Source organism: Podarcis cretensis (assembly GCF_951804945.1).
Source record: "Podarcis cretensis genome assembly, chromosome: Z".
Classification (NCBI taxonomy): Eukaryota; Metazoa; Chordata; class Lepidosauria; order Squamata; family Lacertidae; genus Podarcis; species Podarcis cretensis.
The window spans coordinates 25715716-25742733 of NC_137184.1; the positions used below are offsets into that span (position 1 = coordinate 25715716).

Below are 27018 nucleotides of genomic sequence, written 5' to 3' on the forward strand. Positions count from 1 at the left end.
TTCAAAATGGTGTCCAATTATATCCAAACACAAACGAAAACCTGCTCCTTGATCACAGGAACCACAAAATTTGGTTACAGTATCTTAGGCATCCAAATGCATAGCAAACAAACACCTTTCTAAAATATATACTAGAAGAAAGCTACTATGTTCAACTCCATGATAACTAGAAGGAGAAAAATGTGGTGTAACACTGCACCATCATTCTTCTCTCTCTCTCTCTCTCTCTCTCTCTCTCTCACACACACACACACACACACACAACATATTTTTGCATTTGCTACAATTTATAGAGATGCTACACATTGATACACATTATGCCTTGCTCCTTTGAGGACCACTGAATAGCTATAAGCCTTCTAACACCTTCTCTCTTTTTATATTTTCAGATAAAACATCCAAAGTTCAGCAATGGAACAATGGCTCAATCAAAAAAAAAAAAAAAATTTCCACCCATCCTCAACTCAAGATAGTATACATAGCTCTCCCACTTTTCCACATTCATTCATTCATTTCTTTGCCATCAAGGTTTAGATAACTGCAATGTAATATGATATGTAGAGCTGAAGACGGTTTGGAAACTTCAGCTAGTGCAGAATTCAGTGGCCAGGTTGCTCACCGGAACAAGACGGTTTGAGCATATTACGCCGAACCTGGTCCGACTGCACTGGCTTCCAATTAGTTTCCGGGCCCAATTCAAAGTGCTGGTTTTGGCCTATAAAGACTTAAATGGCTCAGGACCACAACACCTCAACCGCCTATCCGGACCCTGAGCTCATCTTCTGAGGCCCTTCTTCATGTGCCTCCTTGAGAGGTCCAACATGAGAACGGGCCTTCTCTGCAGTAGCTCCCCATCTGTGGAATGCTTTCCCCAGGGAAGTTCGCTTGATGCCTTCATTATACACCTTTAGGCACAAGGCTTTTTAACCAGGCCTTTGGTTGATTTGATTGACATTCTATGCTCTTTTAAAATGTGGGGTTTTTTGGGGGGGGCGCTTATTGTTTTTATGTTGATTATATATATTGTGGTTTTGTATTTTGATTTTGTTCTGTGAACCGCCCTGAGACCTTCGGGTATAGAACAGTATACAAATTCAATGAAATAAATAAAATTTAATAAATCAATCCTGTGAGGTACATTAAGCTAAGAAGCAGTGACCAACCTGAAGTCATCCAGTGAGCTCCATGGCCAAGTGGGGATTTGAATCCTGGTTTCCGAGGCCCTAGTCCAACACACTAACCACAACACCATGCTGGGACTCAACATCACAGCCATACTCTTTGCCAAGCTGTAATAATAAACATTCATTCATCACAGCCATATTGTGAAGTGGGTTAGGCTGTGAGAGAAAAGGTGCCACTGACTCAAAAGTACAGTAGAGCATTTCATTGCTACCAGTGACACTATAGCACACAGATCATCCTTCAGCTGTTCTGCTTGAAGAGTTACCAAACTTGATATTGAAACCCGTTTCTCTGTAAGACTTCATGCAACAGCTTCCAAGTTTCTATTCTGCATGCAGAGAGCACATGATTGGACCTTACTGGTAAATGGTTGAGTTAGCATCCTTCTACATTTCATGGTTCAATATGCACCGGTTCTTTGCTACTTATTTGCTTATTGCTTATGAGATTTCTAGCCCTTCTTTCCCAGAGTAGCAAACACATCAGTGCTTAAAACAATACAACAAACAGTATCTAAATCCAATTCCAATTCAGATACAGGCTGAGATGAGGATCTCCGCTTAAAGGTACAGTGGTACCTCAGGTTACATACGCTTCAGGTTACATACGCTTCAGGTTACAGACTCCGCTAACCCAGAAATAGTACCTCGGGTTAAGAACTTTGCTTCAGGATGAGAACAGAAATCGTGCTCCAGCGGCATGGCAGCAGCAGGTGGCCCCATTAGCTAAAGTGGTGCTTCAGGTTAAGAACAGTTTCAGGTTAAGAACGGACCTCCGGAACGAATTAAGTACTTAACCCGAGGTACCACTGTACTGTTGAAAGAGGAAGGTCCCCAGTAAGAATCTATCCTAGGGATGTTTTCTCTGTCTTAGGGTGTTTAATTTTAAAAGAACCTTTGTGGTTGTGGTGCTTTGGTGCCATGCATCCAGAAAAGCTATTCAAAATTAAGTTGGGTTCCAGGTTTTCAGTACTAGGAAGAGTTTATGGAAAACCTCTTGGCCTAACAGGGCTTTTCTTCCAAAATTTTAGCTAATTATCTCACTTGCAAAAAGCATTCCTCGGGGAGGGAGAAAGAATGACGCTATTTTTGCTTTGGCAGAAGCTTCAGTTTTGCATCACCTGAGGACTGGTTAACTTGCTTTGCTGGGAACAAGAAAAGCTGCTATGCTGGGTTATAATAGGTGCGGCTTTGAAATGATGTCGCAGGAGTTCTAACTCTGTGGCTACAGGCAAAGGAAATCCAATGCTCATCCCACAGAAAAGCTATGCTAATGGCGGAATTAACTCCTGATGGGTGTGTCTAGAAATGATGACTGTTACCATAGTCACTACTGTTGTGGTATATGGTAGAACACCTGAGTATCCCACACAACAGGGCTTTAAAAGAAAAAAGAAAAAAAAGAGAGTTCCTGCCCAGAAGGCTCTGTTTTCCTCTATCTGTCACAAACTTGAAAGCCTCATCATTCCCTCATTCACTTGCCACAGCAGAGAGTGCCATCACCTGCTCTGGAGCTCCAGCTGACATAATCATTCCTGCTCTGAGAAGAAGAAAAGTCCCAGAGCTCTGCTCCTTCACGGAAGAAGAGCCTGTCCAGCATCCTCTTCTCATAGTTGCCAACCCCACGCCAATGGGAAGCCCAAAGCAGGACCAGAGGAACTGTACTCTCTCAGAGAAATAATGTGTCCCATTTCTACTATATCACTAGTTTTACAGTTACACCTTTTTAAACAAGTTGCTATGCTTCAGTTCAAGAGTGTGCGGCCAATATGCACTGGTCTACATTGGTAGCAATGTGTATCCTATACTGTACAGTACTGACAAGATGGTTGTGTGGTCCACCTTATCCCTTCCATACAAAGATTGCATTTAAGGTTATTGGGATTTGTTGGAAACTTGCACTAGAATACTGCACTGTTGGCTTCCAGTGTTCAAGCCTTACCATCTCAATCTTTGATGTTGGGAGGTGCCAATGTGAGGCATGTGTACATCGGACAAAGTGCGATGTCTTGGCACCCAACTTTCAAGGGCTGAGATCCAGCGCCAAGGGCCTTCTGGCGGTTCCCTCACTGCAAGAAGTGAGGTTACAGGGAACCAGACAGAAGGCCTTCTCGGTAGTGGCGCCGGCCCTGTGGAACGCCCTCCCATCAGATGTCAAGGAAATAAGCAGCTATCCTATTTTTAAAATACATCTGAAGACAGCCCTGTTTAGGGAAGTTTTTAATGTTTAATGCTGTATTGTTTTTAACACTCGATTGGGAGCCACCCAGACTGGCTGGGGAAACTCAGCCAGATGGGCGGGGTATAAAGAATAAATTATTATTATTATTATTATTATTATTATTATTATTATTATTATTATTATTAGTTCAGAAAGTACAACTGGCATAGAATGCTGCTGGCTGGCTTGTGGTGACTAGCTGGCAGCCAGAGCATACTGTCAATGGTAACCATCTGCCCCAACTAACAAGATCAACAGTTAAGGATGATGGGAGTTGTAGTTCCACAACAGCTGGAGAGCAGTATGTTGGCTACCTCTGCCCTTTGACCTCAGAGCTGTGTAGGGATAAACTACCACCAGGATTTCTGGTAAGATCAAGAGAAGCAGACCTTAAAAACAAAGGCCTTCTCTGGTTGGAGAGGGTTGTATTTGAGGACTGCTAAACCTCCCTGTAATACTCAGGTGGACAGTATAGTATTTTATTAAATGAATAAATGATAGCTGAATAAATAAGGCCCCCTGCTGGGATATGGGCCTAGTAGAAGTCTAAGCTTTTGACACTTGTGATGTATATATTTAGGATCTACCTTATTTCCAAAATAACAAGTTCTTTTAAACTGTTTTTAATATTGTGTTTTAATTGTCATATAACCCACCCTAGGCCCTTTAGGTGAAGAGTGGACAATGACTTGTGACGATGATGAAAATGAATTCACAGCACTGGAGTTTATCCCATCCTGATACAGGACCTCCCTGCTACTTAAGTCCCAACGGTAACAGACCAAAATAAGGAAAAGAAAAGCTGTAAAGCATCTCTGGCTAGGTTTATTGTAGCCTCTGCAGCAGCATCCAGTAGGGCAGGGACAGCCAATGTGGTGCCCTCTAGATGTTGCGGGACTCCAAACCCTATCAAGTCCAGACACATGGTCAATGGTCAGAAATGATGGGAATTATAGTCCAACAAAACCTGGGAAGTGAATTTTAATTGTGCCAAACATAACGTAAACAAAGCTCCGCACAAAAGGCAGAACTGAACAAATGCTGGACGTTTGCCTTATCTGGATAAACCATCAATGAGAAGTCCAATAGCTTGTGTGCACACACCTGAAGCTTTAATTGTTCCATCTGCCTTAGTGTCTTTTGTAACGCCGTACACATGAACTCCCCAAGAGCCTTGGGGAGTAGAAAATAGCTATATCACTATCTGTGGCTAGATGTGTGCCAAGATAATGTTCTCTGGACCACAAAGAAATCGATTAAAATTGTTTTTAACAAACTTGGGAGAAATGCAAATATTTCTTCTACTCAAAGCTGGCACAATTTTACATCAGTTTCTATCTTGAGAAAAGGGGGCCTTTAAAAACCAAGCAAAACACAAGCCTGCAGTATGCCAAGGGAATAAACTGGAAAGTCACCCCCAAGAGACAGAACTCCTGCAGCTCCCTCCATCCCAATTAAAATGGGAGGGGAAAGTCTATAGTTGAAAACTTTATATTCTATCTTCTCATCTCTCACGACCTTCTTGGCTGAGAACAAGCCGCCCATTTGGCAGACCAGTAGAACTGTTTTTAAGACCAGCAAGCTTTTCCAAGTGTTGGTCTTGGCCACAAATGTAAACTTCTCAGAGATTTCAAGTACACTGAGATGTGCATCTAAGTTTAGAAATAGGAGCAGCTTTTTAAAGAGTGGCCTAATTTGCCTCTTCTTCCCCTTTCCTTTTAAAGAATTCTTGCTTTGACACTGGGTACTGACCCAGTCAAAATGTCGATCAGCGATGGGGACATAGCCTAACAATATCTGGAGGAACTATGACTTTACCACCCTTGACTATTGGTCCTGCTGGCTGGAGTTGATGGGAGTTCAGCAGCACTGGAAGGCCACAGGTTCCCCATTTCTGCTTCAGGAAAATTGTGGCTTTGCCTCCTGACAGCTCTGCCTCAGTTTTTACCTTGTGAATGCAGCTTCAATGTAGGGAGCTTCCAGATTTTTCTCCTGGAGGAGGATGCAATATGCATTCCTTTCCAAATTGCCCATTTTTGCCACTACTGCATTGCATCTCCCTGTCTTGGCAACTCCTTGGTAGCACCTCCAAACTGACCAGACCTAGATCACTAGAGAAAAGCCTTGCATTTTGCTCTGAAGACTCAGAAATCTGGGTGCCTTTACATTATTCACTAGCAGGTTGCTGTCAGACTTATATTTACACCTCATGCTTGAATATACCTGTCCCATCCAACCTTTAGAGGAATTCATGGTGTTTCAATTCCAGTTGGCATTTAAAGATCTCACTATGTTTGACCCAATTTATTTATTTTTAACCTGTAATAGTTTTATTCGTATTGTTTTTATGTGGTTACATTGAGAGATATCTTGTGGCAGTCTATAAGTTTGGAATAAAACTCTAAAATAGACTCATGCACACCCCTCCACTTTGGGAAGGGCCGTAGCTTGTGGCAGAGCATCCTTGCTGCATGCCAAAAGTTTTGGGTTCAATCACCAGCATCACTAGGTAGGGCTGGGCGGAAAAATCTGCCTGAAACCCTGGAGAGCACTGCCAGTCAGTATAGATAATACTGAGCTAGATGAAGCAATGGTCTGAGTCAGTGTAAGGCATCTTCCCATGTTCCAATATGACACTGGTTTAAAGCATCAGAAGCTTTCAGGTCTGTAGGTATAGTCAGCACATTCCTCTCCGGTTCAAAATACTTAAGCCAAATTTCAAACTTAGGGAGATTATGGGCTGCACCTGATGTAACAGGGTATCATAGTTGTCTGCTACATGCACAGCCTTTGGAAACATGGGCTCTGCGTGCCGCCCTCCTCTCTCACAGCTGTTAGGAACAGAAATGGAGAACCCTCAGGTCCAGAGATGGGGCAACACATCACACACACCCTTAGGGTTCACATTATTCTTGGCCACTTTTGCCTGGCTGGAACGTGTTCTTGAACTGTGATAATGTTTCTTGCACACCTGGAAAGAGGATGGAGATACATGTGTGCACATTTGCAAAAGCCTCCTTTTTGTCTATGATGCCATCCACCACTTGTGTGCAACTCCTAGACAACTGTCCCCACAAGGAAATGAAAAAGGTTGCCCACTCAAACCTTCACTTATTAACCAAGTTCAGCTCCCCATCACTTCAAAACCCTTTAAAAGGGAGACCCCAATCTCCTTATCACTGTTATTAAAGGGGAAGAAGGGATGTGAAAGCTGCCCAAGGTAAATGTGCACATAGCAAGAAACAACATAAGCTTCTCCCTTTATGTTTCAGCATCCCAGTGTTACCCTTCTCCAACAGCTGTTGCACTGCAAGGAGAATTTCACATGGCCAATGCATTATTTCCTGCCTTGGTCCTCTCCATGCATTCCTTCCCCCTTCCACAGTCCTGGAAAAAGGCCCCCTTACATCCATATTCTGCCAGCATAGGAGCCACCTCGTTACTGGGTTCTTCCCATTCTACTTTATGAGATCAGAAGCATATGAAAAAGAGCTTCAGAGGCTATTCCTTATCCAACTGGTGCTTCTCCATCCCAGATGGGTGCCTGGAGAGACCATATATTATTTAATGTAAAAAGACATTTGCTAACCTGGTGCCCTCCAGATGTTTTGGACTAAACAGGGGCTGGGAATCTTCAGCCCATGGGCCAAACTTGACCTGTGAGGCTTCCCCATTTGGCCCACCAGGCTGTTTGGCCAGACCACAGCTAACATCATATAGAACTTCAGATGTGAGCCAGGTACAGGCAAAGCTTGACTGATCAATAGTGCCAGCAAAGCCCTTGTGCAGTGCTTCCCAAGTGCCCAACATCAAGCTGATAGTTGGGTGTTAGGGAAGCACCACCAAAACACTTTGAAAGCCCTGTGCTTAGTGTTTGGGGAGTGTTGCACACAGTGACTGCAAAGCTCTTATTTCTTTATTAAATTTATATCCCACTATTCCTCCCAAAGGAGCTCAGGATTGAGTAGTGAGAAGTGCCAAGCATAGGGATTGCAAAGCTCCTTGCCCAATGATTGCCCAACAAATAGCTTGTTGTTGGACATTTTTGAAAACACTGCACAAATTGCTGCATTTTGCCAGGTGCCAGTTACCTGACACCATGATAGCACCAGGTTACTATCCCACCATGTCCCTCTCACCTATCAGCCCATATTGGGAGAGAGTGAGTGGAGGATCTGGCCCAGTAGGCCACCCTGGACTACGAGCCCTAAAGAAACTCAGCCAACGTGGCTTTGCTGGTTGGGGCCGGCGAAAATTGCTATGATACAAAACATCTGGAGAGCATCAGGTTGATGAAGGCCGCATTAAAATGCGTCATCATGAAATGGAACAAAAGATAAAAAGGTATCCAATTAAGTCCCAGGCCTTTTCAAAGGTCAAATTGAGTGGGTGCTTGCAAAAGCCTTGGTTGCCAAGCAGGGGAAAGCTTTTAAAGGTTATCTGTACTGAAAGTGAATCAAGAGCATTAGAAGGGACTAAATTGAGTGGTGTTTTGAGGGTCACTCCAAAGCAGAACATCTGTTGGTCCTTGAAGAAAGAGAAAAACAGGAGAGGTGGCTGCATGCGATTGGCCAGAAACTGTTACCAGCAGGAGAGACCACGTCCTCGCTATTCAAAGCATCATCACACCACTTTAAAAGGTCATGGCTCCTCCAAAAGATTTCTGGGAGCTGTGGTTTGTTAAGGGTGCTGAAATTTGTTAGGTGACTCTCCTATTCCCCTCACAGAACTACAGTTCTCAGAGTAGTTTAATAACTACTCTTCACATGGAATCCTAGGAACGGTAGCACTGCGAAAGGGAATTGGAGCCCTAAACAAACTGCAGCTCCCAGTATTCATTGAGGGAAGTGATATCAAAGTGCTTTTAAAATATATGGTGCAATTGCAACCAGAGAGAGCAAGGCTGTGCATATGCATACATTTAAAGCACACGACTTCCCCCAAAGAATGTTGGAAACTCTAATTTGTTAAGAGTGCTGGTAATTGTAGCTTTGTGAAGGGTAAACTACAGTTCCCAGAATTCTTTGGGAGAAGACATGTGCATTAAATATATGGTGGGTTCACAGTTCAAGCTTAAGAGAGAAGGCTCAAGAAAATAAGAGGAAGAGTTGTAGATGGAAAAGGAAAGAGTTGAAAAGAGCAGCTGGTCTAGAAGGTTCCAGAAGACTTCACTCTGTAAATTAACTTCAACTACTGGCTGGGCTGGAAAGTGAGAGAAATAAACCCCCTTTTTAAATTCAGGATTGTAGACGTAAGCAACCCCCACATTCCTTAGAAAGTATACCCAGTTTTTAAACAGGGAATAACATACAGAGTTACAACATGTTGCCTTTCAACAATTTATCATGCTCTGGTGTTTGGGGTTGTCATATTTCAAAAAGTGAAAATCTGGACAAAAAGTTGTTGAGCTTTTTTTTTTTTTTAACAAAACCTCACAAAAAATTGGGAGCTAAGTTCTTGAGCTATTTTTAAGGATATTTGACAAAACAACAACAATTACAACATGGGTTGCCAAATGCCAGGGATTTCCTGGACATTTTTACCGGTTTTCGGAAACAAATCCCTTATGTGTCTGGGAAATCCTGGATGTATGGCAGTCCTACTGGTGTTTAAAATTAATTAGATATTAATCCCTGGGATATATAATAATAATAATAATTTTTATTTATACCCCGCCCTCCCCAGCCAAGGCCGGGCTCAGGGTGGCTAACAAGCAATAATAAAAACAAGTTGAATGAATACAACTTAAAAACAAGATTAAAATACAACATTAAAATATTGAAACATTAAAATATTAAAATGCAGCCTCATCACAGAAGGAGAAAGGAAAAAGAAAAAAGAAAGAGGGGGAGGGAATCAAATTGGCTCCAAGCCAAAGGCCAGGCGGAACAACTCTGTCTTACAGGCCCTGCGGAAAGAAATCAGATCCTGCAGGGCCCTGGTCTCATGAGGCGGAGCGTTCCACCAGGCCGGAGCCAGAGTTGAGAAGGCCCTGGCTCTGGTTGAGGCTAATCTAACTTCCTTAGGGCCCGGGACCACTAAGGTGTTGCTATTTATGGACCTTGAGGCTCTCCGTGGGGCATACCGGGAGAGGCGGTCCCCTAGGTATGAGGGTCCTAGGCCGTGAAGGGCCTAGAATTTTTGGTTCTTTTTAAATCTGTCCCTTGGTTGTGTGTCAATCTTACACAAGACTAACCAATCTACTATGAACAAAGTGAAATGGAGGGTCTATTTTTAATGCAAGTTAGTGTGTGTTTTGTTTTTTTTTAAAAATCAAGACCATAAAAAGATCCCCTGGCCCATCTCCTGCAGCATCCTCTTCTCACAGTGGCCAGCCAGATGCCTGTGGGAAGCCTGAAAATTGGACACCTGCTGTTCCCAGCAACTGATGAAGGTATTATTTTGAACAAATGAATAAGAAAGCTGCTTCCACACTACTGAGGTAGTGTACAAAGATGCCCAAACTAGTCAAGTGAACAACATTGAGAATGTCATTTCTTTTTTAATGGCTGGAGCGTTCAAGGGTTCTTTGGAGGTAGTGGGGAACTAGAGTGACCCATCAGTGACCCAAGACTGTCTGCCAAAGCCTGTGGCTGGAACGGAGTTGGAATTTCTTGTTTGTTTAGGCAGAGGCTGCATCTCAGAACAAGCCTGAAGTTACAAAAGATTCAGTGATGGCTGTGTAAAAGAAGCGAAGCTTCCCTCAGGTTGGATATTAACCTCACCCGTTGCCATCACACAAATGCCATCTATTTAAAGCACATGACTTACCTCAATGAATCCTGGGAACTGTAGTTTCTTAAGGGTGCTGGGAATTGTAACTGTGAGAGGTAAAGTATAGTGGTCATGATTCTTTGGGGTAGGCCATAAACTTTTAAATGCATGGTGTGACCTAAGTTACATGCCACCCCCATGACAACTACATTGCCCTAGCACCCATTCTGTTGAACCTTTTTCACCTTAGCACTCATTCCAGCACCCAAAGCTACTCATGCCTAAATATTTAAGTGTCTTGCAGTGTCAACTACAGATGTTTTGTTATCTAAAGCACAAGATGGGGCCTACCCATTTCTGGTTATAAGAGTCAGCACAAGAAGCAATATTTTATTTAGCTTTTACTTGATGCTTACTATAAACTCATAAATTTATATTGTTTCCCCCCTAATTTTTTTGTATCCAAAATGGAGATTTCTTTTTATATTAACTGGTATGTGTCAGTGCACATACTTGCAGCAATGCATTATCATTATCATATTAGAAGATTATGGGAGGTGTACTCCCTGCTCCTATTTATCCTCATAACCCAGTAAGGCAGAATCATGAAATTGTAGAGCTGGAAGGACCCCTGAGGGTCATCTAGTCCAAACCCTTACAATGCAGGAATCTCAGCTAAAGCATCCATGATAGATGGTCATCCAAACTCTGCTTAAAAACCTCCAAGGAGGGAGAGTCCTCCACCTTCTGAGAGTATCTGTTCCACTTTCTAACAGCTCTTACCATTAGAAGTTCTTCCTGATTTGAATCCATTGGTTCAGGTCCTGCCCTTCAGAGTAGAAAACAAGCTAGCATGCCATCTTCCATGTGAACAGCCCTTGAGGTATTTGAAGTTGGCTTTCATATCTTTAAGACTACTCCTCATTAGACTTGGTTTCCAGACCCTTGATCATCTTGGTTAGGTAGGTTAGGCTGAGGCAGTGACTGTTCCAAGGTCACCTAGTGAGCTTCATGGCTGAGTGGGGATTTGAACCCTGGTCTCCCAGGTTCTAATATGTCATGTGAACCACTACACAACACTGCCTGTCACCCAGCTGTTTTGCCTGCCACATAAATCTCCAGTAACTATTATGAAGCAGGTCTCCAAATGAAGGCTCAGGGTTCTGAACTCTAAAGAGAACCACCAAAACACCTAGGTTGGCATTGCATGGTAAACACATTCTGAGCATTTTAAACAGGGCTCTGCAGTCTTTTGACTAGCCTCAGTGGCCAATACAAAAATATGTAGTTGCCAGGCCCATGCCCCTTTCGCAAAAGTTGGGGTCTTGCCTCCAACCTTCTGCTGTATCTCTAAAACAGAGGTGGGGACATGTGGCCCTCCAGGTGTTCTTGGTCTACAACTCCCATCAGCCCCAGGCAATGTAGCCAGTGATCAAGGACGGTGGGAGTTGGAGTCCCAATAACATTTGGAGGGCCCCAGGTTTCCCATATAGATAAGCTACAATCTTCTCCCCTCTGCAGTTCCAAGCTTGCACCAATCTTCAGAGACTCTTCTCCATGTTCCCTTACCAAATAATTTGAGGCTGGGGGTTACTAAGAAAAAGGCATTTAGCAATGGTGACAACGCTGGTTTTCAAATGCCCTCCCCAAGAAGCTTGCTCGGCACCAATGCTGTGGCTTTTTAGGCATCAGGTGAAGTGCTTTTCATTTCCCCAGGCTTTTTAAGTGTTTTTAGACCTTGGGAACTACTGGCTTGAATGCAGGTGGTGCTGTGGGTTAAACCACAGAGCCCAGGGCTTGCAGATCAGAAGGTCGACGGTTTGAATCCTCATGACGGGGTGAGCTCCCATTGCTTGGTCCCTGACCCTGCCAACCTAGCAGTTCAAAAGCATGTCAAAGTGCAAGTAGATAAATAGGTACTGCCCCAGTGGGAAGGTAAACAGCGTTTCCGTGTGCTGCTCTGGTTCACTAGAAGCTGCTTAGTCATGCTGACCACATGACCCGGAAGCTGTATGCCGGCTCCCTCAGCCAGTTAAGCGAGATGAGCACCGAAACCCCAGAGTCGTTCGCCACTGGGCCTAATGGTCAGGGGTCCCTTTACCTTACTAGACCTTGGGAACCAATGGCTTGATTCTGTTGCTCTTTTAGCTTGTGCCTGATGTTATGCTCCATGTAGCATTTTCTATACACTATGGCTTTGAAAAATTATGGCACACCACCCAGAGAACTTGTTAATGGGTTGTAAAAAAGTACTGTGAATTAATCAAAATTTTAAAATGCTGCAGAATCCACTTAACTCAGGACTTTTTAAATTCTCATAGAAACATATATCAATGTATAGATCAGCCAACTTCATTTCACCTAGCAATTAGGCGAATTGTCCCTTGCAACTTTATCTGGATACCTGCACGGAATAAGAAAACCTGTCCCCAGCAGAAAAGAATGTTGCGTAAGAACCCTGTTAGCATTCCAAGAGGTTCAGGAGAGGAGTCACAAGGATGGATTCAGATTAGGGCAAGTCAGTAATTGCAAGAAATTTCTAGAAAAGTTGCAGATTTGCTGGCAGCTATACTACTGACTCTTCCTTGAATTATTAATTTCACATCCACAGTGCAATGCTTATTTCCCCCCCAGCAAAATATCTCAGCATAGTGATGTGTTTATGATACTCATTGGATGTGCACAAACACTGCTTTAGTAATTTTACTTAAAATTTGATAGTTTTCAGAACCCGATGCAGTTAGGTGGGATATGTTAATCAAGGCTGCAACCCTAAATAAACTGAATTCCATTGAATCAATAAGAACTCATTCCTGCATAAACACCTCTACAATGGTGCTGCAAAGCTGGGACTGTATCCCATTTACTTGCAAGCAAGAACTTGGTTTGCACAAAAAGCTATACAGTATTTGTCATTTCCAAGGTATGGCAAAACTAGTTTAAAGAGATCGCAGGAGTGCCAACTAGCCACCCAGGCTCCCTCATGCACTTTTAAGTTTAACCAAATTTCAAAATTATACCCATTTTGCAGAGACATCAGTGAGTTCTTTAACTGGGCCTCTCCCTACAGTACATGTATAAAGCTCCAACATATTCAATAGTCAAAATCTGAACTATTTTTGGCCATTAGTTAATTTAATCATGCAACATCAGAGCATGGTTGATGAACTTAAAAAATAACAACAGTGGCACATTCATAATTATGCTATATCATATCTTCAAAAGACAAACAGATGCCAGTTTGCCACCAAGTTCTATCATCACTATCCAATCAATCACAGTATGCTTATAGTTACAAACTACTATGGGCCTTTTCATATAATGTAAGAATGTGAATGATTTTACAGTAACTATCATCCCTGGTTTTATAATCACAAGACCAAACACACATTTGTAACTATAAGCATAATGTGAAGAACCTGAGAAATCTTCAAAGGAATAACTAATCTGATTTAGCTAAGAAGAAGAAGAAGAAGAAGAGTTTGGATTTGATATCCCGCTTTATCACTACCCGAAGGAGTCTCAAAGCGGCTAACATTCTCCTTTCCCTTCCTCCCCCACAACAAACACTCTGTGAGGTGAGTGGGGCTGAGAGACTTCAGAGAAGTGTGACTGGCCCAAGGTCACCCAGCAGCTGCATGTGGAGGAGCGGAGACGCGAACCCAGTTCACCAGATTACGAGACTACCGCTCTTAACCACTACACCAAGCTGGCTCTCTAAGAGCACATTACAGTATATATTGGCCAACAGGAATATGAGATAAACATCAGCAATGTTTGTTCTTTCCACGTAAAAAATGGATAGAGGAAGGTTGCAAGATAAACATCTGGCCCACCTTATTATTATTATTCTAATACAGCTACAAATTAATTCAGGACACCAAAGGTGATTTCAAAATATACACAAAATGCAATAACGCATACTAGTCCACCATCATTTTTATTATTTTTATTATATTTATTATCATAAACGGTAAAGGGACCCCTGGCCATTAGGTCTAGTCATGACTGACTCTGAGGTTGCGGCGCTCATCTCACTTTACTGGCGGAGCGAGCTGGCATACAACTTCCGGGTCATGTGGCCAGCATGACTAAGCAGCTTCTGGCGAACCAGAGCAGCGCATGGAAACACCATTTACCTTCCCGCCAGAGCGGTACCTATTTATCTACTTGCACTTTGACGTGCTGTCGAACTGCTAGGTTGGCAGGAGCAGGGACCGAGCAACGGGAGCTCATCCCGTCGTGGGGATTCAAACCACCGACCTTCTGATCGACAAGTCCTAGGCTCTGTGGTTTAACCCACAGCGCCACCCGCATCCCTTTTTTATTATCTTTTATAATTTTATAATTATACAATTTTTTATAATTATTTTTTATTTTTATTATCATAGTGGACAGTATATTTAGATTTTTATATTTACATATTTCTTTAAAAGGGAGATATTATTAGTCAACTGAAAATAACATTTGAGGATGTTATTTTGGCCGTCTTGCCACTACTATCCATCTTTTCTGGCTCTGAAGAAAATCTCAGGAAGATATACTGGTAAAAATTACAGTCTTTCTCCACTTTCACAAAATGTGCAACACAGAGAACTCTTTTCTTCCAAATGGCAGCTTTTCAAAGAGTTTGCTGCTTTCAGTAACAGTGGAAATAATTTTGTTATTAGGAGAGGAGCCTTCAGGCAAGATGATGCTTTTACGGTTTCTCTTTTCCACTCCCATCAAGAAAGTAGGCAGAGGAACAGAGCCAGAGAGCAGAGCCCTGCGTCTTGCAAAGGCAGGGGCAGCATGCAGAAGGTCCCAGACTCAAATTTCAGGTAGCACTTGGAAAGACATACAGTGGGACCTCGGGCTAAGTACTTAATTCGTTCCAGAGGTCCGTTCTTAACCTGAAACTGTTCTTAACATGAAGCACCACTTTAGCTAATGGGGCCTCCTGCTGCTGCCATGCCACCGGAGCATGATTTCTGTTCTCATCCTGAAGCAAAGTTCTTAACCCGAGGTAATATTTCTGGGTTAGCGGAGTCTGTAACCTGAAGCGTATGTAACCCGAGGTACCACTGTACTTCTGTGCAAGACCAGGAAAAGCCACTGCTGAGCTAGACGGATCAACACTCTAGCTCAGTTGGAAAAGCTCTTCCTAACCTGGTACTAAGAGACAATTTGTGCAAGATTTTTGATATAACATAAGGTATACATTTTAGCCCCACCGACTGAGGAAGCGAACCACCATGTGCTGGAAAGCCTGGGCTCAAGTCCTACCTCTGCCCCAAACTCAAGTGTGCAACCTTGGGCCCTATGTTTCGGCTTCAGCATTCCCCATCTGTAAAATGGGCATTAACAGCAAACCTGAGCACCGCATGTTGCAACTCAGTGCCGGCTGGTGGGGCAGCCAAGAGTGGAGCCAGAGGTGGTACCCATTGGTTTTCTCCCCATCCTCCTCCCTCACCAAAGATTCTGTGGATGCTTAAGCAGTGCTTCAGTAAAAAAAAAATTACTGCCTCCCCTACCCTCATGGCTGCAAATGAAAGAATACTATATAAAAAGCAAGAAGTAGCTGGTGTGGCATTAAATAGGTATTAAAATCATATTTTGCTCTAAGCATCACACATACATACTTGTTCTAACATATTTCCAAAACCCAGTAGGGCACAACGCACTCCCTCAACTTGGTTAGCAGAAGCATCCTCTGGAAAGACAAGTGGGAAGCCTAAGCCGCTGCTCTTCAGGAGTGTCTCACACCCCAAGGCCCCGGGGAAAGAGAGATGATCCTCTCCACATCCAGACAGCGGGCTTCCGATGGAAGCGCTCAGGAGTTCTGAGTGAAGCTGAACTACAGTAATTTCTTCTTTGTGCTAAAACCTCACAAATGGAGCTAAACACACAGCAGCATTGGGGGGGGGGTTTTCCTCTGCATGGAGTCCCTCCAACTCACCAATTCACTTTCACATACGTTAATTTAAAAGGGGGTCGGCGGGAAAGGAGGGCAGCCACAAATCAACCTCAAGGGAGCTAGACAAAACTATACATGTCTTTGTTTGATATAGACATTCCCCGTGAAGAGGGCGAGAGCTACGGTGGAAGAGGAAAGGGGCGAGATAAGAAAACCACGCTGCAGCCACCTGAAGGAGAGGCACTTGAGCCGGAAGGGAAACAGCCGCAGCCCCCCTACCCTAATCAGCTCCTTGGATATTCACCCCCCAAAAAACAAAGCTGTTCTATAATAAAAATGATGATGATGATAAGTTCGTGCTCCACTCTCAACAGGTTTTTAAGCGGCTGCAAATAAAAAGTTTGGGCCATCTGCTGGAAAAGCAACGTAAGGCTCAGCTAATTAGTGAAAGAAATTCAGGAGTTGCCTTGAAGGCAACGTGGGTCCCCGCTCGCCCTCCCCATTTTCTGCGGCCGGGAAATGAGGCAGGGGAGAGAGATAAGAGTTTCCCCACACACACACACACACGGGGATTACGAAGGTAGCGCACAGGGTCATTCCCAAGGTTCCCCCCCACCCACCCGCTCGCTCATCCGGCCTCTGAAACACATGGCCATTTCCAAAGCAACAACAATCAAGGTCGCCCTATTTTGAAACCGAGGCTTTTTACATTAAAAAAAAAGACCTACAGCGGAGTGCCCACGCCAAGGACTTCATTTACCAAGGACTATAAATACGAGGCGATTTCTCCTCCGGGAGCTCACACAGCCACAGGCAAACCAACCTGAGGCTGCTTCTCCCACTCCGCCACCCCCTTCCCGCGGCTCCCGCTCGCCTTCTTCCCCCGGAGGAGAGCAGCTTGGAGCACCCACCGCAGCTCCGGCGTCCTGGCTCCAGAGACCCAGCAGCAGCAAGAGCACCAGCAGCGGCGGCGGCGTTGGCGGCAGCAGGCAGTTGGCCCTCGGGCTCCGCTTCATTCTCCTCCTCCTCCTCCCTTCCTCAGCAGTCTCGCAGGCTCCCGGGCTGGTCCTTCGGAGCTGACATGGTCTTCGCAAAAAAAGGGGGAAAAAAGGAAGGAAGGGAAAGAAGGTGGTGGGGGCAGAGGGGGAGAGAAGGTTGGCCTGGGTTGGGCTAAGGCGAGCCGAGGCGAGCGGTGCGCCCGCCCGCTTGTCCTGTCCCCTCCCCCTCGGTCTCTGCAAACCCGCTCGCCTTTCTGTGCAGACTTGCAGACTTGTCCGCGCTCCAAAAAAAAAAGTAAAAAAAAAAGTGTGGGGGGGAAAAAGAAAAGAAAAGCCGCTCTCCCGGGACTACTTTGTCCCCAAAAAAAGGCACTCTGGGATTCATCCGCCGCACTCCTTGGCTGGTTGAGGAAGCCTCCCAGCGAATGGCCGTGATGGTTATGATTAAGGGGCTGTTCTTGAAATAGGTGTTGTGTGACGGTTTATTTCTTTTCTTTTTTTTAGGCTCAGAGTCATTCCAGGTAAGCCACCATGAAATAAAAAGTTCAGGTTTTCAAGAGCATTAACGTTCTTTTTCTCCCTCCCTCTCACACACGCAGGGTTCGTGTTCCAACTAAATTTTACTCAGATGGGTTCCACTGAAACGTACGGATTTGTGTTAGTCGTTTCTGTGTGTTGCAGTGGTTCTCCTCTGTATAAAAAGCAGCATCAGATACAACCCGCAGAGTTTGTGTGTGTTTTTGATTGACACTTGTTTGGCAGAAGCGGCAAGGTGTGTTTAAACCCCAAATCTGAAAGGGTATTTTTGTGCGCAACCCCCCCCCCTTCCTCCCGAGGCGGCTGCAGGTGGGAAGGTGCTCTGGAAAAGAAAAGGGGGGAATAGGTAAGAAAATTGGGTAGGGGGCGGGATTCAGATCAGACCCTTTTGGGAAGTTCTCAGACTTAACCACCACAAGTGTCCTGTGGATACTTAACTGAGAGTAAGCCTCTCTTGAGAGACTTACGCTCAGTCCTAACCATACTGATCCTATTGAATTCAATGAGGCTTACTCCCAGGTAGACTTGGTTAGGGCCTCAGTCAACATGCTTAGGGCGGGCCCATGGCTGCATCCTTACTGGGGAGCAAGTAAGCTTTCTGATGCACCCTCGTGATCGGTCTGCTGCTTTCGGCATCCCTTGGCTGCCTATGGAAAGCGGAAAGTGAGTGGTTCTGTATAGACCGTTTAGGATTACAGCCTAGTCCCATTGAACTAACTGAGGCTTACTATTTGCGCGGTAAACTTGCGTAGGGTTGCGCTGTAAGTCTTTGAAACTGGATGCCAGCTCTGAATTGAGAAGGAAAAAATGGGGAGATAAATTTTTGATTGCATTTAACTCCCCAAGATACAATCAGGTTCCAAACCCATGCAAACGTGCAGAACAACTTCAGTGAAAAAAATTCTCAGGAGAATCACAGGTAGGAGATACCTCAGAACCTCCAGTGGGTTTGATAAGAGTTCAGAGTTGGACTTCTGTGTCACACCTGTTTGATTCGGTTTCGTTCCCTAGCTGAGATGCGTGCATGTAATTGTGCGATCCTATGCAATTGCACTCGAAGCACGGGGTGCTAATTTCAATGGAACTATTAGTGTGCTTCCCTGAGAGTAGTAAATTGCTGCGCAATCCTAACCATGTCTACTCAGAAGTAAGTTCTATTGAATTAAGTGGGGCTTACTCGCAGGTCAGTGGTGTTTGGATTGCAACCTAAGCCACACGGAATTAAGTGAGCCTTGCGTCCATGTGTTCACATAGGAGTTAATTGTTTTCTTTAGAAAATAAAATAAAATAAGCAAATGTGAGGGTATGGTCTCCGCTGCGCGCGCGGGCGCATTGTTGGTTACCTACATTTGGTCTGGGATCACCTGAGCGCTCTGGTTATCTCAGACCAAAAGCAGGTGCCCAGCACAATTTCGGAATGATGAACATCGCACAGAAACGGAAGATCAGCGAATCCAAGTTTATTCATTTATCCTTTTTTCTGACTTTGGGGGAAAGAAAGGATGGGGGAGGAGAGGGAGAGAGTTTGATGCGGATCTGCGGCTGCCTACTTGGCTGATTGACAGTCGTGGGCCCGCCCCCTAGCCGTCTCCATTCCTCGCCCGACGCCGCGCTGCCGCGGCCGTTTTGCTGGGGAATTCTCGCTTGCGCGCTCTTTGATCAGGATTCGTGCACCTTACGCGGGTAATGTTTTCCCCGGAGGCGGGACCAAGATCTTCCCGTACCCTAATTGATCGGTAGCAGCACGGTCGGCCCTTCCTGCCCACTCCCCCCCCAAAATCCCAAACTTTGTTGTCATGCTGTCTTAACCTGGCTGCCTTCTTTCCCACAGACCGGGGGGCCGGGCGCCGTGAGCAACCCGAGGAACTGAGTTCTCCAGCGGGAGCGAAGCAGTTTCTTTGCCGGACACGCTGCACCATGCGCGCTGGGTGAGTTTCTGGGGAAGGGCGGCCGGTGGGGGTGATGCTACCTTGACTTTAATCAAATGTAACTTGGTGGAGTCTCTGTTACAACTTTAATTAATTTTGGGTCCTTTCCCCGTGCAGGCTGGTTGCGTTCCTTGTTGCTTTCTGCCTGACTCCAGATTCTGTGAATGGGGTAAGTGTTCCCAGACAATCTCAAAACACATTCTAATCCTGTGCATTTATTTTCCTGAGTCAGAATACACACAACATTGGGGCCTCCTCTCAGGTAAAAGTGTGTCCAGTTGATACTTAATGTGAACTGGGTGCACAATTACCACAGAGTAAGCTCTATTAAACTTGATAGAATTTAGTTCCAAGTAAATGTTTGTTGGCTGTATGCCCTAATTCGGGGAAATAATGCATACTCAATGTCTACTCCAGAGTAGGGTGCTGGATGATAACATCAGTGTCCATGATGCTGTAAATGAACTAGTAGAAATGGTAGTGAGACTTATTCTTGTAGCATGATGGATGCACTTCATTTAAAACCCCTGTTGCATTTTCTGTAATAACTGGGGTGCTTTGTATGTGGATTGTGGAGTTTGGGCCTGGAACATGAGGGTCTGTGAACATGTTTGGGCCTGTGAACATGAGGGACACTACATGCAGCAAATGTCCTATGCATCTTTTGTATACAGTATTTACTCAAAAGCGAGCCCTGCTGATTTAAGTAAGACTTGATTCCCAAGTAAGCATTGTAGAGAACTGCAACCCCTTGCTGGTGTCTATTTTTTACTTGTGGTCCTTGAACACATGTGCTATATATAAAATTGCAAAGTTAGGAAGCCACGTACTAGAATGGTAAATAAAACCAATTAGTTTTTGAGCCCTTCATCACATTTTCTTCTTTCCTCTGGGGTGGTCTTCAGAACTCTTCGGAAGTTTGGGTTTATGCATCTATGGTGGGGATTGTAAGAACATAAGCCAAAGTCATGGGCGAGGTAGACCGCATTTACCATCCATTTAGGTTTGGAAGCAGTTACTGCTTCTAAAGAGAATGGGAGGAGGATGCTTAAGCCTCATTTTCTCTCTATTTTAGACTGCACTCTGTGCAAGCTCAGGAGCACACTTTTGCAAAGGGGCTGGGCTGACTTTCCTGCTGAACTATGGCTCCTTGCTTTTTAAAGTTAGCCCTTATAAATTGTCCCTTTACGGGTGGTGCACTGTGCAGCTATAAGCAGGGGGCCATAGGGGGCCATGTGATGAAAAACTGCATTTAGGGCTCCTGTCAAAGAGAGGCTGTGTACACACAATACATTTAAAGCACATGGCCTGTCCCAAAGAATCCTAGAATCTGTGTTTTTTAAGGGTGCAGGGAACTGTGGTCATATGAGGGGAAGCAACAGTTCCCATGACTCATTGGGGCATGTCATGTGCCTTAGATGTGTGGTGTTTTGTGTAGGCTTAGGTCCTTAGGAGCAGGCCTATTGGCAGCTATATGCTGAGCACAAGTTCTAGAGTTCACGAACAGGACTTCTTAAAGCCTCTGAGAAGCATGAGATCTAAATGTCTTCTTGAGATTCCCTTTCCTACGCTTTGAGTCATAGAATCGTAGACTCCTAGGGTTGGAAGGAATTCCAAAGTTCATTTAATTCAACGACTTGCAATGCAGTTAGAATGTATAGTTTGTCAATGTTGATATGATTTGGTTCATTGTGGGGCCTGGGGACATTTCTGGTGCTATACTGTGGCTCAAATTAAGCCCTCTTTGTGGGATTCAACATATGCAGAACATACAATATCTACACTGGACTGGGGAAATGCTTTGTGATGCCACAGGACTTTTTGTTGTATATGTTGAATTAGTTTGCTTTGTAAGGGCAGTAATTCCAGACTGTGCTCATCTTAAATATAGGTTTTTGTACCACTACCTGCTGTTGGTTGAATATTGTTTTTGAATATGAATATAAAGTGCTTCTTATTTGTCTAAATGCCCCTTCACAAAAGTTCCCTTATGGCAAAAGCCCTCGTTTTACAAATGCTTTTGTTAGCGCTGCAGTGCTTAATTTTGTTAGATTCATTAACACTTTCTTGGTTGAGTTAAAAAAAGGTGACATGGGTGTTTGCAAGGGGAGGGGAGTCCTCCCATGAGTCATAATCTCCAGATACTCAGCTTTCATTAAAGAGCAAGAGAAAGAAAGTTTATAGCACATGTAGAACCTAAGATGATAAAAGGTTTCCAGGTAATTAGGCAGCAGATTGAAAACAATGTATCTGCCTTTTAGTATAAGTACTGATGAAAATCACACCATTCTCACTGGGGGGGGGGGGCAGATACAAAAGAAGACAGGGCTCCAGAGGGAATTTAGTAGGTGTAGAACAGTGTTTCCCTGACTTGGGTCTCCTGCTGTTTTTGGACTTCAGTTCCCATCATCCCTGAACACTAGTCCTGCTAGCTAGGGATTATGGGAGTTGTAGTCCAAAAGCAGCTGGAGACCCATGTTTCAGAAACACTGGTGTAGAACATCTATCAAAGGTGCCTAGCTTCTTTTGCATCTGGCTACCCTTACTTTAAAAGAGGGGTCTTCCCATATCTCATGGCCAGGAAAGCATAACTCTTAAGAGGATGCTTGTGATATGGTGCCTGTACATGATATATCTAGAACAAAGTAGGGGTTTTTTAATTCTTCAGAGCTATTGTTGTTTAGTTACATACAAGTTTTAAACTATGTAGAAATATTTTGTTGGACTAACAGGTGTATAAATTTTCTTAAAGTAAGAAAAAACACAACGTACTTTCAACTGGAAAAAAGTAACTGTGATTCCAAGCTTTAATGAGCTACTCTTACAGCTAAGGGTGTAAACCAGGGGTTCACAAAACAGTGTTTAACATACTCATCCAGGTGGCCCACGGTATTGCTATGGATTCGTGGTTGAAGATGGAAGAAGGCACGTCTGTTCATTCAACTATATTGATATTTAGTTGTCCTTTTTATTCCCTCGTTGTGTTTTATATTAAAACACAACAGGGGCAATAAAAAGACAGTTAAAAATCATCCAGCATCTGACAGAGTACATTCATATTTATGCAACAGGAAGAAGAATCCTTATGTGTTCCACCATGACACTCAGCAAAAATTAAGTGATCTGTAGAGAAATATGTTTGGGAACCCCTGCTGTAATCCTAACTCTACTTAGTGAGCCCCATTGAATTTATGATTATATGCATGCTTAGGATTGCGCTATAAATGTTGGGTGTTTTGTAGGACTGGGGTAAAAAAGCTAAGTAGCCAAACTCTCTAGTTTTGTATCAAGGTTCACACTGTCAAGTTATGCAGATGACACTCTTCAATTAGCATTGTTCAGTAGCTCTTGTGTTTCCATCCCCGGTTTGCTGCAAAATAAGTTGGGCCAGACCAGTGATTTCCCCAAAGGGTAGTTTCTAAACGACCCAAATGTGTCAAATGACTTAACTTGGATCAGTACTGTACCTGGGATAATTGGGTCGGCTCCTTAATTTGCAGAAAAACTGATCCACCTGTCTTGCCAGCTGTTTTGGGTTTAACCAGTTGTGACTCACTTCCAGGTTACAGGGCTTTAGGGTAATGGTGCTAGATTGTGAGCATTGGCTTATTTCTATCCCGGCCCATACACTGAAAGCCTTAACTGTTCTTTCCAGGAAGTAAATCTCAGTAAAAAGAGCCCTGCGGGATCAGGCCAATGGCCCATCTAGTCTAGCATCCTATTCTCACAGTGGCCAACCAGACAGATGCCTGTGAGAAACCCACAAGCTGGAGCCAAGTACATGAGACCAGTTTCCAGCAACTGGTATTCAGAAGCATTACTGATTTTGACTGTGGAGGCAGAGCATAGCAATCATGGCTAATAGCCACTGATTGCAATGCAGCTTGTTCCTGAGTGAGTTAATTTTGACTGGAACAAATAAAGTACTGTGGCTTATTTCTCCTACTATATTATTTTTGTTTTCAAGCATAGCCAAACTAACTGGCATTCTGTATTCAAGTCAGTAATTTCTGAAGAGCAATTTGAACCTGTGTTAAAGGCACGTGAGTCATCTTGTGGGGCTGCTCTGTTTTGGTTTTTCCTCATTTGGCAGTTCTTAGCTGTGACACTAGCCCTAATTCAGCACTTGTAGCTTCATGGTGATACAAATGTAATAGGGAAAGATGGCAAAGCTCCTGTTGTACTTTCCTGTTATATTTTTCATCACTATGTGATGAAAAATCTGTTGAAAGTGATAGATAGATGAATAGATGTGCTACTGAGTCATTGATCCATGTATCAGAGGAGTGGCCAGCATTGTGCCTCCACATCTTTTTTAGACTCCCATCAGCCCCTACCAGCATTGCCGGTGGTCAGGGATGATGGGAGTTGTAGTCCAACAAATATGAAGTAGGCATTATCTAGTCCACTATTGTTCCCTTGGACTGGCACTGGACCTCCAAGATTACTGTTAGGTGCAGTCATTTTCATTCAGGCTGAGAAAGCTCAGGCCCAGAGGCCAAATGTGACCCTCCATGCCTTTCCTTGAATTTGCTATAGGCCACACTGCTCTGCGCCTCAAGCATTATTAGTGGTACCTCTGGTTACGAACTTAATTTGTTTCGGAGATCCATTCTTAACCTGAGGTACCACTTTAGCCGGCACACGTTTTGTGTTCTCATCCTGAGGTAAAGTTCTTAACCCGAGGTGGTACTACTGGGTTAGCGGAGATGTAACCCAAAGTGTTTGTAGCCCGAGGTACCACTGTATTATCTTTGCTAGCTTGGAATGTTTCCTTGAACTCTGATAAGTCTTTTTTGCTTGCATGGATGGAGTGTGCAAGTGTGTATGTGGAAACTCTCCTATTGGACAAAGGTAAAATTTACATTTGGTGCTCCATCTGCTTTTGGCCCACGGAAAGCGAATGTGGCCCTTGGGCTAAGAAAAATTCCCCACTCCTGTTTTAACTGGAGATGGTGAGCGTTAATCATGGGACAGTATGTGTACAAAGTATGAAGCTTGTCCTTATTGTGTGTTTTTTCTTTCCCTGGGCCGCCTCATAGCGGTACCTTCTTCCCCTAGTCCTTGTGGTTTGCTATAATGGACCAGACCAGGTCTAAAGCAGCTTCTGGTTGGGTCAGTTTAATACCTAAAGGAGAAAATATGAATATGTTGTTAAAAGAAAGAACTTTGCAGAATCGTGGGGCATAGCTGAGTGAAAGAGGGAGCTTAGCTTTTCTGTATCACATGCACACCCTTGAAAATGCTTATTTTTTTGAAAAGAAGTAGATACTGTTAAAAATGGCTACAAAAAGACAAATCCTTGCATGGATGGGAAAAGAGGTTGTATCTCAATGGCAGAACATAGTTGCATACAAAATGCCTCGGGCTCAGTTGCTGGAATTAGAGAAAGGCCATAGCTCAAGAATTATCTGCTTTGTATGCAGAATGACCAGCATTTTCAGGCAGGGCTGGGTGAGACTCCTGTCTGAAACCCAGGAGACTTGCTGCTAGTCTCTGTTAGCAGTACAGAGTTACAATGGACTGGCCCAAAACATTTCTCTACCTGAGGTGGAGGATAATATGGTTTCCAACCACCACACCCATTATTTGTACAAAGCTAAGTGGAGCAGCAGTTGAATCTTGCTATGATAGGGCAGTGTCCTCTACTGAATCTCGGAGCAGCTGGCTAGCTCTAGTGACAACAAGGCATGGCATGTGGCATACACAACCCTTCCCTCCCATACCTCATTGCCACCTCTCAGCATCTGCAGCATGAGCAATCTGCTTCGCTATGGTAGGGCCTGGACCAATGCCTGATTTGTTGGTGTGGCGTAAGTGAAACAGAGACCAAAGCATCCATTTGTGGCTCTGGGTATAGAGCAAGCATGGAATGATTTGTTATTTTCATGCTCGGACTATACCAGAGCTGCATCATGTGTGATAAGCTTCATTCACAAATGCCAGTTCCGCATAGGAAGGCTGCATGAGTGCAGGCATCATATCTATGCATGTATGTTGCATGAGTATGTTGTGAGCATACCTGTGATCCACCTTGAGCTGTGTGCACTCCAGGGTATGCATAGCCTGGAAGCAGATTATGCATCTCACTGAAGCTAAACACATCTGGATCTGGGTCTGGGTCTGAACCTGCTTGGAGCCTTTATAGACCAAAACCACTCTCCTCCAGACCTTTCTGTCTAGCCGACAGAACTTTCCTAGGCTGCCATCACTGGCTTTGCTTCACATTGAATGTTTCTTCCTGGCTAGAATGTGTTCCTGAACTCTGAGAATGCCTCTTGCTTGCAAGTAGAAAAACTAACCTTTTTGCATTCACTGGCCCACCCACTTTTGACTCTGCCTCCACTCATCACTGCCCCACCTTTGTCCTGAGAAAGGTTCCCTACCTGCTGTAGGTGCTGCATTGAGTTCTGTGGTGAGCGGGGAAGAAAACATAATGTGAATGACTGCAATAAATAGAGTAGATAGATATTTAAATTGTTCTTGGACTCATCTATTAGAGTTCAAGCCATCTACAGTAGGTGTCAGTGGTACTAAAATAGGTTTGCTCAAAGGCATTTGTGTATATTGGAACCCTGCCATTAGATTAGGCAAATGCTGATAACTTCTGAACTGTTAGTTGCAGCTTCCTGATTTAAAACCCTTGTATTTTATAATTATTATTTGCTTAGACAAATTGAACAGTACCAAATTTTAAGCATTTGGCAGGAGATCATTATAAGATGGAGGAAGGAGCAGGATTAAGGAGTTCATTGACCTTAGCTAAAAGCAAATAGGCACTGAGCTGTATGCAAGTTGGTTACAGGGAAAGAGACTTTTTGTTGATAACTTCAACAAAACTTAACAATAGTTTTTTGTGGTTTTTTTGCAGGGGAGGGGAGCATGTGTGTGAGGGTTTTCTTGGCTAGAGAAAAAGAGGTGCAGTACAATCAGGTCTTGTGCAGGGTTATGTTCCACCTCTGTGTGACTGTCCTTACCTTATGGATCTGGCACACCATGCTGTTCTTACCCCACCCTAAGCAAGGCAGAGAGGTGTCAGTAGTGCGTGAGAGCATCCCAGAGCCAAGTAAGCAAGACAGAAAGCTTGAAAGCTCTTCCTGCACTAGGGAAAAAAACCCTGTGCAAAAGGAGCTTTTAAGCTCTCTGCCTTGTGTGCAATTAATTCTCACAGGCCTTTTAATGAAATGTGATCCTTTTCCCATGGAATATTTTGGATGAGAACTAGTGGCCCTCCAGATGTTGCTGGACTCCCAACACCCACCAACCCCAGCCAACACAAATGAAGTTGTGGTCCAGGAACATCTGGAGGGGCTATAAGATATCTCTCTGTTTTAGGCTGTGGTTATGTGTTGTTGGTATGACTTTAATTGGGATGGGAATAGGTGATAATTCAGGTCCTGTGACCCTAAGCTATATTAGTGTTACCTACATGATTCATGGAAACATGAGATATAATATTATTTTAGAAGGAAGGAAATGGGGTTGTTTGTATGTAGGAAGGTTTGTACACAGACCATTGGTCCATTCAGCTCAGTACTGT

General features: G+C 44.0%; 2 protein-coding genes and 1 long non-coding RNA gene across 5 annotated transcripts in view; 2 read left to right on the forward strand and 1 right to left on the reverse strand.

The window, feature by feature from the left end:
* The window catches only part of COL4A5 (collagen type IV alpha 5 chain), a 143705-nt gene extending 126541 nt beyond the window's left edge, over window positions 1-17164 (reverse strand). Inside the window, exon 1 of the mRNA XM_079961595.1 lies at window positions 16927-17164. Coding sequence (XP_079817721.1) covers window positions 16927-17031 — 105 coding nt within the window. The 5' untranslated portion in view covers window positions 17032-17164. The remainder of the gene's footprint in view (window positions 1-16926) is intronic.
* On the forward strand, window positions 9053-16547 carry LOC307207725. Its single transcript, XR_013834800.1, has 3 exons — window positions 9053-9799; window positions 11641-11811; window positions 16170-16547. It is a non-coding gene; the product is annotated as an uncharacterized lncRNA (long non-coding RNA).
* A 232-nt stretch (window positions 17165-17396) lies between the features above and the next one.
* COL4A6 (collagen type IV alpha 6 chain) overlaps window positions 17397-27018 on the forward strand; it is a 173505-nt gene continuing 163883 nt past the window's right edge. For 2 of the 3 annotated variants that reach the window (XM_079961592.1, XM_079961594.1), the window contains exons 1-3: window positions 19108-19233; window positions 19382-19478; window positions 19596-19647. In XM_079961592.1, coding sequence (XP_079817718.1) covers window positions 19468-19478; window positions 19596-19647 — 63 coding nt within the window. In that variant the 5' untranslated portion in view covers window positions 19108-19233; window positions 19382-19467. Of the gene's footprint in view, window positions 17535-19107; window positions 19234-19381; window positions 19479-19595; window positions 19648-27018 lie in introns of those variants that run through there. The other variant, XM_079961593.1, reaches the window with a different exon arrangement.